Source organism: Bufo gargarizans, chromosome 6 (assembly GCF_014858855.1).
Source record: "Bufo gargarizans isolate SCDJY-AF-19 chromosome 6, ASM1485885v1, whole genome shotgun sequence".
NCBI classification, from domain to species: domain Eukaryota; kingdom Metazoa; phylum Chordata; class Amphibia; order Anura; family Bufonidae; genus Bufo; species Bufo gargarizans.
Window position 1 is genome coordinate 136,706,430 of NC_058085.1, and position 15,445 is coordinate 136,721,874.

The window sequence follows — 15,445 nt, forward strand, 5'->3', positions numbered from 1 at the left end:
AAAAGTTTTACAATAGTATCCTGCGGCCAGAAGCCTGCATTTTTACTATTGTAAAACTTTTATTTAAATAACTGCCCCCCAATGGCTTAGGGGACTGGCATACTTGCTGACAAAACAGGGACAGTGGTGTGATGACAAATAATACTAATTAGACCACTTTTGATCAAACTATAGAAATGTATACAAATGTGATACATTGTGATGTGAACATGACACACCGTATGGTATGTTACATGTACGGTACATGTCAGTGCGTATGAGGTGGTGGATAAGTAGGGATCCCCTGTAATTATAAGTTCGATTTATTAGACACTAATACTAGTGTTTTTAGTGAATTTCCTTTTTTTTTTTTTTTTTTTTTTTTTACGAGACAGTAAGCACGCACACACTGTGACAAGATGGGATTAAGTAAGTAACACATCTTTAACCCCTTTGGAGCAGGTCTAGAAGATGCCAGTGGGTTAAGGCAAGAGGTGTTTGCCAAATTCAACATTCATCATTCTTCCTTTCATGTGTGTTATAGAAGCCCAGCCTGCGACCCTGACTACCCTTCCCAGGCTCTTCATGGAAAGAAGCCCAGTCTCCCTTGTACATAAAGCACCTCTGTGAGAACAGCATTCAGTCCTAGCGAGTGACCCAGAAAGAGAAGACTGGCTACTCTACACATGCACTGCTAATAGGTGGGTACTGAAAGAACAGCCGTCTCTGCGTTGGGTTATGTAGTTTAATATTTAAATGGGTATATGGCAGTTATCATTGGACGTAGTCATTATTGCGATGCCTAGTACCTGTCTTCATACATCTGTACCATCTCTACCCACTTTTGCTTACATCCCCTTTTATTTTTTGTGCCACTCAACTGCCAGCCTTGTACCATCCACAATGTAACCGAGCACTCCAACTCTGTGAAAGTGGCAAGATGCCCACAGTTGGGGATGAGTGGGTCCCTGAGGAACAGGAATCTGTAACCGGCAAGCTACAGCGTAAAATGAAGCAGTCTCCTCTTGTTCCAGTTGGTGAGTAACACTCAATCTTAGTCTACTTTCACAATGTGTTTTGCAGTGTCCGTCGTAGGTATAGGTCAGAATGGCAGTGTATAAGCATACAGTGGCATCTGTTGCCCATAGGCTTGATATAAAAAATTGTATATCACGCCAAACACATTTTTAATTGGATGTCTCTGTATGGAATAATGCAATCTGCTGCGCTATTCCATACAGCAAAAAAAAACAAAAAAAAACTATCATATACATATTCAATGGAAGCCAAAAGCGCTTATGGCCTCAAGTCTGGTGAATAAGGGTCTATCCATACATCTGACATATGAGCTGGGATCTTTGTGCGTGGCAATCGGATACTGCTAGCAAAGTGTGAAAGCAGCCTTATTATCTGGTTTACGGGCTTGAGATAAAGAGAATAATAACACTTCTTGATTATGTCAGGAATAATTTATAGGTCTGGCCTATACCAGATGCATATAGGGAAGAGTTTGGGCTAAAGATCACATCTATTGATTTGTAATTACCAGTCCACAAATGTAGACCATGTCCTTAAAGGGGTGTCCGCTTTGGACGTTTGAAGGGTCTCTTGATCACAGCATACACAGATCACTAGGAACTAGCTGTGCCTAGGCCATGAGACCAATGTACAGTGACCAGGGGTGGACTGGGAACTTAAAGTGGCCCTGGAAAAAAAACTAAAAGAGGCCCTGGAAAAAAAACTAAAAGAGGCCCCATGCTGTCGGCGGGTCCAAATTGACAGAAACAGACAACAGAAGTAGGAATACCTTAGTGCAGCACAATATACCACCCCAGTAGAACCAAATAACACAGTGCAGAACAAAATACTGCCAAAATTTAAAGGGGAATTCCGGTAGGTACAAGTTACGATAATAGCTGCCCCATTCCCACTTCAGGCCCCTTGCCGCTCCACTAAGATGAATGGAATGGCCACACACATGTGCAACCGGCCACTCTGGTCATTTTAGGGGAGCAGCAAGTGGCCTGAAAGGGGGTATGGGGCCCCCCGTTCTTATGATAGGTGGGGGTCCCAGCGGTTGGACCCCCACTGATCTGATAGTTATCCCCTATTCTGTGGATAGGGGATAACTTGTACCTACCGTAAATCTTCTATAATGTATGCTGAAAGCATCAGATCTTTATGGACCTGGCTGGCAGACAAGAGGAGGGCTTGGGTGGCCCTTCGGCCATCAGCCCACCAGGAAATTTGCCTTTAGGTTCTATGGCCAATCCGCCCATGACAATGATGTCAGTGGCCTAGGAAGAGTCGCTCATGGGTGCTGGGAGTTAGAACTTCAACCTATCAGATATTGAAGACCTATCCTGTGAATGCACCATCAATATAAAAATCCCAGACAACCCGTTTAGTATTAGCTCATGGGTGAGAGACCACTTAGCGCGTCTGTCACTAGTTTATGCTGCCCTCAGTGACGGCAGCATAAAATTGATGACAGGAGGACCAGTATTCCATGGGATTTGCTCTACTGCATAAACCAGACACCATGGCAGGGTTGTGTTCAATTATTCCTGCTCCTTTCAGGTCTGCTTGGATTTGCTGTGATTGTCGTTTATGGACTTCACAGACTGAAACAACGGGGCAATGTAAAAATGTCTGTTCACCTGATTCATACACGGGTAGCTGCACAAGCCTGTGTTGTGGGAGCTACTGCCTTAGGTAAGTCTTCCATAGTACATTGATCACCTGGAGAAGATAGTGACCTGTGCAAATTGCTATGTTTGACTAAGTTTATTAGGTGTGATGACAGTATGTTCTTAGTATTACTCCTTATATTATACCTTCATATGTTAGCTTTGCTGCATCATGGCACAATTCCAGCTAAAGAGGGGGCTCTTAACTCAAACTTCTTGTCGCACCCATTGTTTGATTCGAGTGGCACCGCACAGGTGAAACTCGAAAAATTAGAATATCGTGCAAAGTTCATTTATTTCAGTAATGCAACTTAACCCCTTAAGGACCAGGCCATTTTTTGCAAATCTGACCGGTGTCACTTTAAGTGCTGATAACTTTAAAACGCTTTGACTTATCCAGGCCATTCTGAGATTGTTTTTTTTGTCACATATTGTACTTCATGACACTGGTAAAATGAAGTTAAAAAAATACAAAATTTTCCAAAAATTTGTAAAAAATTGCAAATTTCCAAGTTTCAATTTCTCTACTTCTATAATACATAGTAATACCTCCAAAAAGTGTTATTACTTTACATTCCCCATATGTCTACTTCATGTTTGGATCATTTTGGGAATTATATTTTATTTTGTGGGGATGTTACAAGGCTTAGAAGCAAATCCTGAAATTTTTCTGAAATTTAGAAAAAAAAAAAATTTTTAGGGACCAGTTCAGGTCTGAAGTCACTTTGCGAGGCTTAACCACCTCCCGTCCGCCCATAGGATATAAACGTCCGGCAGGTAGATCTCTATTTCTGAATGGACGTTTTAAAACGTCCGTTCAGAAACTGCAGCTGCACGCTAATCGTGCAGCTGCTGATCGGGTTGCCCGCTGTCAGTGACAGCAGGGCAACCCTTAGAGAATGCAGGGACAGTGCCCAGGTGTCCCTGCCTTCTAGATCACTGCATACACAGCGCTCACCGAGCGCTGTATATGCAGAGCAGGAACGCTATGCGCTTCCTGTTCCGGCCCGGCGGTCATGTGACTGCCGGGACCGGAGAGTGCAGGAGCTGTGTGAGGTCTTTCACAGACCTCGATCAGCCCTGCACTGAGGCTGTATTGCTTCTAAACTTCTAAGCCTTCTAACGTCCTAAAAAAATAAAATGACATTTCCAAAATGATGCCAACATAAAGTAGACATATGGGGAATGTTAAGTAATAAATATTTTATGAGGTATCACTTTCTGTTTTAAAAGCAGAGAAATTGAAATTTAAAAAAATTGCAAATTTTTCAAAATTTTTGGTAAATTTGGGATTTTTTCATAAATAAAGGTGAAATATATTGACTCAAATTTATGACTATCATGAAGTACAACGTGTCATGAGAAAACAATCTTTGAATGACTTGGATAAGTAAAGGCGTTCCAAAGTTATTACCACATAAAGTGGGATATGTCAGTTTTGCAAAATTAGGCCTGGTCAGGAAGGGGGCAAATGGCCCAGATGGGAAGTGGTTAAATAATAGAAACCACCCAAAAAATTACCCTATTCTATAAACTACACCCCTCAAGGTATTCAAAACAGATTTTACAAACTTTGTTAACCCTTTAGGTATTCCACAAGAATTCATGGAAAATAGAGATACAATTTTAAAATTTCACTTTTTTGGCAGATTTTCCATTTTAATAGTTTTTTTTCCAGTTACAAAGCAAGGTTTAACAGCCAAACAAAACTCAATATTTATGGCCCTGATTCTGTGGTTTACAGAAACACCCCATATGTGGTCATAAACCGCTGTACGGGTAAACGGCAGGGCGCAGAAGGAAAGGAATGCCATACGGTTTTTGGAAGGCAGATTTTGCAGGACTGGTAGAAACTCCCAAAAAGTGGACCCATTTTAGAAACTACGGTATAGGGTGGCAGTATTGTTGGTACTAGTTTAGGGTATATATGATTTTTGGTTGCTCTATATTACACTTTTTGTGAGGCAAGATAACATGAAATAGCTGTTTTGGCACCATTTTTATTATTTACAACCTCCATCTGACAGGTTAGATCATGTGATATTTTTATAGACCAGGTTGTCACGGATGCGGCAATACCTAATATGTATACTTTTTATTTATTTATGTAAGTTTTACACAATGATTTCATTTTTGAAGAAAAAAAAATCATGTTTTAGCGTTTCCATAGCCTGAGAGCCATAATTTTTTCAGTTTTTGGGCGACTAACCTTGGGTAGGGTATGATTTTTGCGGGATGAGATGACGGTTTTATTGGCACTATTTTGGGGTGCGTGTGACTTTTTGTTCGCTTGCTATTACACTTTTTGTGATGTAAGTTGACAAAATGGTTTATTTAGCAGTTTTTATTTTTTACGGTGTTCATCTGAGAGGTTAGGTCATGTGATATTTTTATAGAGCCAGCGATACCAAATTATGTATACTTTTTTATTTATTTATGTTTTACACAATAACAGCTTTTTTCAAACAAAAAAAAAAAAGATGTTTTAGTGTCTCCATATGGTGAGCCAGTTTTTTTTTGGGCGATTGTCTCAGGTAGGGGCTCATTTTTTGCGGGATGAGGTGACGGTTAGATTGGTACTATTTTGGTGGGCAAATGCCTTTTTTAATCGCTTGCTGGTTTATTTAGCAAAGTTTTTATTTTTTACGGTGTTCATCTGAGGGGTTAGGTCATGTGATATGTTTATAGAGCCGGTCGATACGGACGCGGCGATCCCTAATATGTATTGTATACTTTTTTTCCCCCTATTTTTTTTTTACTTTCTTTGGGGAAAATTAAATTTTTGTTTATTTTTACTTGAAACTTTATTTTTTCACTTTATTTTTTGTCCCACTTTGGGACTTGAACTTTGGGGGGTATATTCCTTTACAACGCATTCCAATACTTCTGTATTGGAATGCATTGGCTGTACGAGTAATACTTAACCCCGGCCGCGACGCAATCGCGGTTTAAACCCATGACGTACCGGTAAGTCATGGGTCCTTAAGGACTCGGGAAACATGCCGTACCGGTACGTCATGCGTCCCTAAGGGGTTAGAAGGTGAAACTAACATATGAGATGGACTCATTACATGCAAAGCGAGATATTTTAAGCCTTTGTTATAATTTGGATGATTATGGCTTACAGCTTATGAAACCCCAAAGTCAGAATTTTGAGGTACCCTTTGCTCAGGGGGTATGGACTAATTAGCTGACTAGAGTGTGACAGAGCCTAGAATATTGAACCTTTTCACAAAATTCTAATTTTAAGCTGCATTAATGCAATTCCTTTTAATTTGCATTACTGAAATAAATGGACTTTTGCACGATATTCTAATTTTGAGTTTCACCTGTACCGTAAGTGGAGGAGAAAAGTCACACAGCTGCATTGATCTTCACTGGGCTGATGCCACATTATACTGGGATGGAAAACTGTTTAGCTCAGCAGAGGGTCTCCACCTGTTGCCGTTTCATGTCACCTACAACCGATAGAGAAAGGGTGCATGGCTAACTTCAGTTGGGGCCACACTTCTCAATGGCTCAGGCACTGGATGTAGAACCACAATCATAATGTTCCATAGAAATTGATCTAGGAAGTGTCAATGACTAATCTATTAGTAATGTGGCTCACTGCTGCACCACTGGACATGTGGCTGCGTCCTTCCTTTCATGCTTTTAGCACAAGAGGATGCATCTGAGGGGCCGCTAAAAGCATCCAACAAAGACTTTTCTTCCAAGGATTTGCCTATGCAGAAAAGAGCAGGAAACCTGATAATTGCATAAGAATTCATCAAATCCATATAAATGTGGAAAATCCCTTTAGGCTGGTGACACAACAGCCATTATAACTTGAACTTTTCCCAAAACACTAGGCATGGTCATCTGTAGATGGCACATACGAGACGGGGAATATTCTCATATCACATCAGCAAACATGCTGGCATTTTTAGGCTGGGTTTCAACACCGCACAAATCCACTTGCGTTTCACTGAGAATTACCACATGATCACGTGAAACTGCTTTTAAAAATGTGTTTCAAGCTACTTTGATATTGGCATTTTGGCTTTCCGTTTGTGAGATCCGTTCAGGGCTCTCACAAGCGGTCCAAAACTGATCAGTTTGGCCCTAATGCATTCTGAATGGAAAAGGATCCACTCAGAATGCTTCAGTTTGGCTCCTTTCAGTCTCCACTCCGCTTTGGAGGCGGACACCAAAACGCTGCTTGCAGTGTTTTGTATACATCTGACGAAACTGAGCCAAACGGATCCGTTCTGACACACAATGTAAGTCAATGGGGAGGGATCCGTTTTCTATGACACAACAGAAAACGGATCCGTCCTACATTGACTTTCAATGGTGTTCAAGACAGCTCCGTCTTGGCTATGTTACAGATAATACAAACGGATCCATTCTGAACAGATTAAGACATTTGTATTATCTGAACGGATCAGTCTGTGCAGATCCATGACGGATCCGCACCAAACGCGAGTGTAAATGTAGCCTTACCTGTAAAAAGTGTGGCCAATAATCACAGCACACACTACTGCTACCTTGTCTTATTATAGGACATCACCACAAAAGCTGCCCATACACAAACTGCCGGCTGAACGCGTGTCCAGTCCACAGCCACTCCGTCCAGCGTGGATTAAAAGAGAAATGAATCACAAGTCCCAAAAATGTATTATCTTTATTAAGTACACATATGTGACATTCAAGTGTCTTGTGTGATTGAAGCAAAGAGAATTTGTAGGAATAATCTTGTGGAAATGAGTTTTGAAGAGCGACAACATGGACTTTTCTGTCCATCCCAGACCTCTTCTATTCAGAAAGCCCATATTTTAATGGTGAAAGGCACAGACACCTCTAACCAGAAAGAATTGAGCATGACCAATCCTTCTTTCCTCCCCAACATCTGCCGTGAAGGGGGGTTGGGGCATCCGTATACACCACCGATCTCCCCACAATTAGAAGGTTCCGCACACAGCTCTGCCTGTATGGTTGCACACAGACTTCCACTGGCTACGACCTAAAGCCGCAGACACACAGCATGGACCACGTTATAGTCTTCCCTATGAGCACTAGAGAATGCCACGATTCATACAGAACACAAGACTGTGGGGGTCATTTATCAAACTGTTGTAACGTAGAACTGGCTTAGTTGCCCATAGCAACCAGATTCCTCCTTTCATTTTAGACAGCTGCTATGGAAAATAAAAGGAGGAATCTCATTAGTTGCTATGGACAATTAAGCCAGTTCTATTTTACACCAGTTTGATAAATCTGCCCCTGTATAAAGTAGGTGGTTAAATATGCCTGTTTGCATACACAGCATATCTAAGGGTATGTTCACATGGGATGATTTTGCTGTAGGTAGAGCTACGGCATACTACTATAGCTTTACAAGTCTCATTCATTTGCTGCTGAACGAATCAGCGGCATTAAATGACCTGCAGCGTGGATTTTGAATCCGTAGAACGTCGGCGGATTATACCCTTTGCAACGCACTGGCGAAATTCATGGTCCATAATAACTCATGCTGATTTTGCCACCATAAATTGAATACTGTGGACAGCCCCTTAGAAGTACCCAATCTAATGACCTCCATCAGCTATGACAAAATGTAAAGATTACATTTACCACGGCCATTGCTTCCTCTTCACGTCTTTTTCCCCCCTGCATTGAATACTATAGCGTACTTCTGATGACAGCTACTGTACTTCTGTACCTTTAATAGTGGAGACTGACCCCTCTGTTGCTGCAATAGCAATTGCAGTGTCTGCTAGCAGAAAGCCAGACAGCTGCATATGGGTTGTTGGTGTTAAATCAGCCCTTTGTTAATTTTATCAGACTATGTAAAGCTTTATAGAATACATCCAGTTGTATGCAACAGTCCTCCTCCTACAGCAGAATGTCTGCATGTTCATTTGTCTATGTGACTATTCCCCACGCTTCAGAACAGAGTTCAAGAGTTAATTTTCAGGAAATGCAAGAGACATGATCCCAGGAAGAGGGTAAATTCCAGAATGCGCATTGAGGGATTAAAGAGCCCCGAGCAAGGGCACAGAAGGAGCACGTGTCAGCAGTCAGGGGAAACAAGATCATTATAAGGCATCGAGTATCATTCTGAAATACAGTGTGATGAAGGAATAATGTTTATCTTAACATTCAATAATCTCCTTCAACTGCACATATGAACTTTAATAATGTAAGTCCTATCTGTTATAAGTGATTATTCAATAGTACAAATATCCCCCCACAATGCCCAGGCCCCCTCCTATAGTCGATACTAAAACAGTTGCCGGCACCCGTGTCCATCCGGATCCTTGCACGGACACTGCTGCTTCTCCCCATCACACGGATCAAAACATCCAGAGATGCAGTGTAGTTTTGTACTATTGGATAACCCCCTTACGTAGCTGTGGGTAGCTATAAAGCCTAATGTCTAATATAGACATGTCTGTGGGTTATCTTCTATTGATCACAAGAACAGGTAGCACGAACTGCTGCTCCATTCATCTCTACGGGAGTTCTGGAGACAACCAAATACAGCACTTGGCTATATAGTTCCTTGGCAATAAATAAAATTACTAAGTGACCCCCTGCTGGGACCCTCAGTTATTGGTTGCAATTTGCAGGGAATCCCAGCAGAAAGTGTTCAATTCCCCTGCAACTATAAAAGCACTTCTTGCCAGATAAACCTTTTCAAACCTGTGACTGGCTAAGAGGAATGTGGTCCAGACCCCGTGACAACACATAGCCAAGACGCACTTTCAGCCCAATTTGGGGTCTGTTTAAAAGCTACGGACAGCAATGTTTTATTATTGCTTTCTACTTATTCTGGGTTAAAGATCTTTTATTTTTATTTTATTAGTCTTTACAAAAAAATGTAAGCCATTTCCTTGTACAGCTGTTAGCTTCTGTATTTTTGCAGAGTAGTCGGCTTTCCGTTTACGAGTCCCATCAGAGAGCAACTGACAGCTCATGTGTAGCCCTCATCTCTGAACTCCTGATGGCTCAAAAACAGCTCAATTCTTATCCGCTTTATAAGAATATGGCTTAAATAAGTGTTTATGAGCTGTCAAGAGTTCATAGATAGAGGGCTACATATAAGCTGTCTGACAGGACTCAGTGTAAACAAAGTCTGCTGACTCTGCAGACCAATTAAAAAAAATATATTGTTAGCCCAAAAGGAGAAGAATGCAATAATTAAAAAAAAAAAAAGTTACCTCCAAAGGTGGATTCAATTACACTCACTAGCAAAGCATCAGCCTGACCTTGTAGTTTACAAAGTTGGACACCCTGTAGTTCTACTGAACCAAACTTAGAGATGCATGTTAATCTAAATTTGGTTAAGAAAAAAAAGGAAGGGGTATTACTTCAATCTGATACTACTGGGTACTAGGGAGTTGGAACCGAATCACAGTTCGGGAAATGTTTGTATACAGTAAAATTAATTTCTGAAGTTATTGCAAGCAATAACTTCGGCTCATCGGCGCAAATACACTCTAATACCGTACGGAGCTCCTGCTCTGTACAGTATTAGAACAAAGTTTTATGTGAATCGACTTTGGATGTTTCATCCGAAGTCGATTCGCTCATCCCTACTGGGTACGTTTTAACTTTCATCTTTTTTTATCTGCAGGAACTACATACGCCATGTACAAGGAATACAGGGAGAAAAAGGCAACTGAGAGAGAAGCTGTAAAACAAAATGGAAGACGTTCTACCAAGGAGTAAAGGATGTGTCTCATGACCGAACCAGGCTATGACTCGCACCTAGGAGAGAGATCTGCTCCCATTTTTCTGCCGTTATAGTTTTACTTCCAGAGGACAATTATAAAAGTACATTACTCTGGCACTTGATATGGTTCCATATCCCAGATAACCATAGAGGACAGCATTAAAATCTGCAGACTAAGCGGTATAGAAAAAAACTACGTATTTACTCTCCTTACGTAGCTCTGGGGCCATTGTAATGCATATGTAGATGTAGAATGTGATTGGGACAAAAAAGAAACAAAGATAATACACGACTTCTGTACAGAAACAGTGACATTACAATAACCAATTTTCTGCTTTTACTGGATCAACAGCTGATAATACATAGTACATATATGCAGATGTAGCTGAGCTAACATTGACTAATAACCAAGATAATGCTGTGCCATGTCTTTTCTCACGACAAAAGCCATTTAAAAGTTATCTTATTATTACCATACTTTACGTGTCAACCATCAAGTTTAGCTTGGCTGCATCTGTAGTTAGATTATATACCCACATATTTTTATGTATGATACACACATTTACAGTCTAAGTATCAAGTACTCATTGATATTTCAGTAGAACGATTCCATCGCTGTCCAATTACTACAAGTCAGTTGCTTTTAGAACAATCACAGAGAGCTCCTATTTTTGTGTGTTACATCAAGGCCAGATGTAGTACGTGCCTTGCTCCCTCTGCAGCTGTGCTGGCGAACATACCCCAAAAAAAACTGAAACTTATAGTAGACAGATGAAAAAGTTTATTAAAAAAATAAACAAATTATGTACACATGGCAAGACCTGGGTAAAATTTTCTACACAAAATTCAATATGTAGAGAATATTGACTGTCGTTGCCCAAAGACACACTATGCAGATATGGGAAGATCTGTCTTGTAGCCATACAGTTAAGGACTCTCATACACATTGGTGTATTGACGGGTGAATCCGCTGAGAACTGCGGGTTCTGCTAAGTGTCTAATGTGTATGGGGAACTCACGACCCATCCCAAACAAATGGTATTTTCTTCTCCCTGGAAATAAGCTGCCAGAAGTGTCTGGCATGTGGCTTTCTTCCCAATGAATACACATATATGTTTGGCTCAGCCAAATGTGTATGTGTATGGGGGAGGCGGTCGAGTTGGGAGAGAGAGCTGTCAGCCAAATGACAGCTACTGAATGTGTATGGACGCGCTTAGCCAGATGTTAATTGTAGCCAACTGTAAAACGTTCGGGAACTAGCCTCCCATTGTGCTCACATGGGATAGTTCAGCACTACATCCTGTTTGGCCAATTCCAACAACATAGGGTCATCGAAAAACTTGCTGATGCTTACATCTTCGCTTAGACCCTGCAAGGAAGAGACCGGTTATTGATACTAATAGAAAATACATTTTTCCAATACAAAATACTTGCATTAGGCATATCAATGGATAACGAATATGTAAACTTGTTTAAAGGCTATGTACACCTTTGGAGTCCATTTTTTTTATGATTGCGTTTAATTTTTGGCTACAAATTATATTTTCAATTGGCGTTTATTAAAAATATTGAGCTGTTCAGTCACAAAGGGTTCGTTTTTCACACAAAAAAAGGATTCCATATTGTTAATAAAGACCAATTGAAAAAAAGATTTATTAGCTCAAAAGAAGTATAATGCAATAAAAAAAATAAAAATAAAAAGTCTCTAAAAGGTGTACATAGCCTTTAAATGAGTCTATAGGAGATGACAATGCTGGCATCGAGTCTAGACAGAGGGACCTTTCTGAACCAATCTAACCAACTATGTTTGTCATATAAAGTAAAAAACAAAAAAATATTTTTTCCCTGAATGACCACACATATACTTTGCATCATTTCCATATACTCAACTCTGAATATGAGCCATATTGGAAGTTATGGAAAGACTTTGATATTCTTGAACATGTGCTGGTCAATGGTTATGTAGTTTTGTGCCCTTGGTGTCATGATACTTTCATGGACCTCAGTCATCATGTGGTCTTTAAGGCCACTGTCACACGTGTGTATTGTGGTCAGTGTTTTGCCTCAGTACTTTCAAATCAAAACCTGCAAGAGGTGCAAATCTTTCCATTGTATTTTTCGCCTGTGTATGTTCTATTTCTGATTTTGGCTTGGAGTGAGGAATGGTTTTAATTTAGATGTTTATTCCAGCTATAGCACGTGATGGCATACCGCTATGCTGTCACTGGCTGATCTATGGGACTTGCAGCAACTGTTAGAATGAAGAAGCAGAGGCATTCTGTAGAGTACTGCAGCACCTTTGGAGTTTTAGGGTACCAGCACACTGCAAATTACACAAGTTTTTTTACTGTGGATTCTTGTGCAGAAAAACCTCAGCATAAAGGCTCATTCACACGAACGTGTGCTGCCCGTTGCCGTTTTGCGGATCCGCAATACACAGGCACCGTTCCGTGTGCATTCCACATCATGGATGCGGACCCATTCACTTCAATGGGTCCGCAAATCCAGAGATGCAGAATGGAACACTATGGAAGCACTACGGAGTGCTTCCTGGGTTTCCGTTCCTCCGCACTACAAAAAGATAGAACTTGCTCTATCTCTTTGCGGAACGGACAGATCGCGGACCCAGGTCCGCGATCCCCATGAGGCTGGGCCACGGTTGGTGCCCGTGCATTGCGGGCAGCAATTTGCGGTCCACAGCACAGGCTTCACACGGTCGTGTTAACAAGCCCTAATACATTACTAGCAAAGTGTATGAGATTAGAAAATGCTTTATTCTTCTGTGCTGAAACTGACCTGCTGTGCAGATTTTTGCAATCCGCAGCATGTGAACTATTTGTGCAGTTGTTTTGTGTGGATTTCATCCTTTTCAATGGAAGGGTGAGACCTGCAGCAAAATTGGTGCAAATCTGCACCAAAACTGCAAGTAAAGTATTCGTTGTTTGGTGCGAGAATGCACAGTAAACCACACAGAAGTCTGTGTGCATTTTCTATTAGTAAACCTGTTGCCATGGCCAATCCAGTTGCTTTGATTCTCAAACCCCCACAGATCAGCAAAAGTTACAGTAAATCTAGTCGTATTCACCCACTTGCTATGGATGGAATACCCTTTCAGGGTTCTCTTGAAAGACAACCTGTAAAACCAACTTTTAGGTAATGAATTTATCCAACAAACTTCTTACATACCTTCCTACGTCTTGTTTTGATCATAAATTCTCGGGCAAGGTGAGGTGCTGGCTGAGGCTCCAGTGGTCGTATAATGATGCTTTTATCCAAGGGGTCTCCTGGCACAATCTGCAATGAATAAGAAAGCCCAATCAGTGCTTGGTACTCGAGAAAGAAAGAAATTACCTAATAAAAATGCTTCCGACCATCAACTCCTATTTTACCTGCCAGTGATGAAAGACAGACAAGGAGAAAGCCTGTCCTTGAGTGTGAGTGCGCAGATCTGTCTCAAAACCAAATGAGTCTATTGCTGGGATGAATGCTTTGATGGTATAGAGCGGTGAACCAGGAATAGGAGCATCTTGTGTGACATGGCCTCTGCAGGACAGAAACATCATGTTATCACTGTAAAATAAACATGTTTAAGCCAGGTTTACACAGTCGAAAAATGAATCACTAACCTTCTTCTGGCCAGAACAGTATACACAGCAGACACACAGTCAGCAGGAGCTTGCACTTCCACAAAGTAATACGGCTCCATGAGACGTGGAGTGGCCTGTAAGGTGATATGGGTGAAGTGGCACACAATGAAAAAGGGCCAGTCACAGTAGAATTGTCAATAAATCGTAAAACATTGGCACTGCTTCTTTCATATAGTACTATGCTGGTACATGGCATCTACAAATGCATGCAAGCACCATTGTATACATTTTCTTTGCAGGCATAACTAAACATAGGCACAGGGCTGGGCAACCTGGTAACAACTAACCACTGTATTTCTAAATCAAACTAAGCCAGCAGAGTCTATGCTGACAATCCTTGTTAATTGTCAGCTGTGTGAGACTATGGACGAGGTCCTCATTAATTTGCAGAGTTTGGGCTCAGTTCCCGCTGAACACATTTAGCTCCAGTGTGCCATGATGTAGGACACGCACAGCTGAAAACAAAAAATGCTTATGCAATATAAAACATTGTGAACATGATTCACAGCCAGAGCTTATAACACAGCAGAATGCATGATAGGAATGAATGGATCTGCCTATGTTAGTAACCCATGTGTCCAAAGAAGAGAAACAATAAGAAATAACCTTACCATCAGGAAAGCAGAGTATACTACTCTGCGGGCTGTTGGAATGATCTGCCCACCTCCCCGATGCAATGGCTCCTGCGCAATGACCGCATCCAGTATTTTAAACTTCACATTTCTGATCACTAAATGGAAAATACATGCATATGAGAAGAGTCAAACTCTTATTTACAGAGAAGACAATGGCCCAGATTTTCTACCTCTATAAATGACGGCTGTCTAGACCTGCACCAGATTTATCACAGGGGCTCAGTTTGGATGATAAATGAGGTGTAGGAATAGAAACTTTTGTCTAAATCTATACTAACTATTGGTTAGCTGAGACAGATTTTTTTTTATGTCAGAATTGTGGTGCAAAATAGCACATCTTAGACCAGCCCCATCCCTGTAAAGTACCACCCCTTTCCAAAAACGTTCCCCCTTTCCAAGTGAGAAAAAATAAAATAAAAATGGTGACACTTTTTAGGAACAGATACACTAGTAAATCTAGGCCAAGGTTTCTTATCATATTATAAGACATTGCAAAATACTCACACTCATCACACAAGGGGCCTTCCCTTGTCCCCCATTGGAATCCCTGTACAATGCTGTCCTTTACCGAGCTCAGCAAAGCTTTATCCACCTGTAGCAACACAAAGTAAAGGTTAGGGGGAAATGGAACATTTCATATTAGACCCGGGAATGGGCAAGTAGGTACAGCAGAGGGATCTATACTGCGAGTTTATATTAATTAAATAAAAAAAAATGCCAGTACATACTGTAACTCTCTAAAGCAAGGGTACTCAACTGGCGGACCACGGTCCA

General features: G+C 41.0%; 2 protein-coding genes across 2 annotated transcripts in view; one reads left to right on the top strand and one right to left on the bottom strand.

Moving 5' to 3' along the window:
- Positions 1-534: 534 nt before the first annotated feature.
- Positions 535-11,207, top strand: HIGD1B (HIG1 hypoxia inducible domain family member 1B). The gene is made up of 4 exons (XM_044297024.1): positions 535-680; positions 867-1,016; positions 2,560-2,694; positions 10,291-11,207. The coding sequence occupies exons 2-4, from the start codon at positions 920-922 to the stop codon at positions 10,383-10,385; spliced, it is 327 nt and encodes a 108-aa protein (XP_044152959.1). The 5' UTR covers positions 535-680; positions 867-919; the 3' UTR covers positions 10,386-11,207.
- EFTUD2 (elongation factor Tu GTP binding domain containing 2) overlaps positions 11,154-15,445 on the bottom strand; it is a 40,839-nt gene continuing 36,547 nt past the window's right edge. Inside the window, exons 23-28 of the mRNA XM_044297023.1 lie at positions 15,176-15,263; positions 14,648-14,766; positions 14,016-14,110; positions 13,779-13,932; positions 13,576-13,683; positions 11,154-11,758 (exon numbers count right to left, since the gene is read on the bottom strand). Coding sequence (XP_044152958.1) covers positions 11,663-11,758; positions 13,576-13,683; positions 13,779-13,932; positions 14,016-14,110; positions 14,648-14,766; positions 15,176-15,263 — 660 coding nt within the window. The 3' untranslated portion in view covers positions 11,154-11,662. The remainder of the gene's footprint in view (positions 11,759-13,575; positions 13,684-13,778; positions 13,933-14,015; positions 14,111-14,647; positions 14,767-15,175; positions 15,264-15,445) is intronic.

What these genes read in the sequence shown, in the direction of transcription:
- HIGD1B (XM_044297024.1), top strand. Translation starts at nt 920, where the DNA reads ATGCCCACAGTTGGGGATGAGTGGGTCCCTGAGGAACAGGAATCTGTA. An exon ending in GTCTCCTCTTGTTCCAGTTG is followed by an intron (nt 1,017 to 2,559) that starts GTGAGTAACACT and finishes TGCTCCTTTCAG; the next exon opens with GTCTGCTTGGATTTGCTGTG. An exon ending in TGTGGGAGCTACTGCCTTAG is followed by an intron (nt 2,695 to 10,290) that starts GTAAGTCTTCCA and finishes TTTTATCTGCAG; the next exon opens with GAACTACATACGCCATGTAC.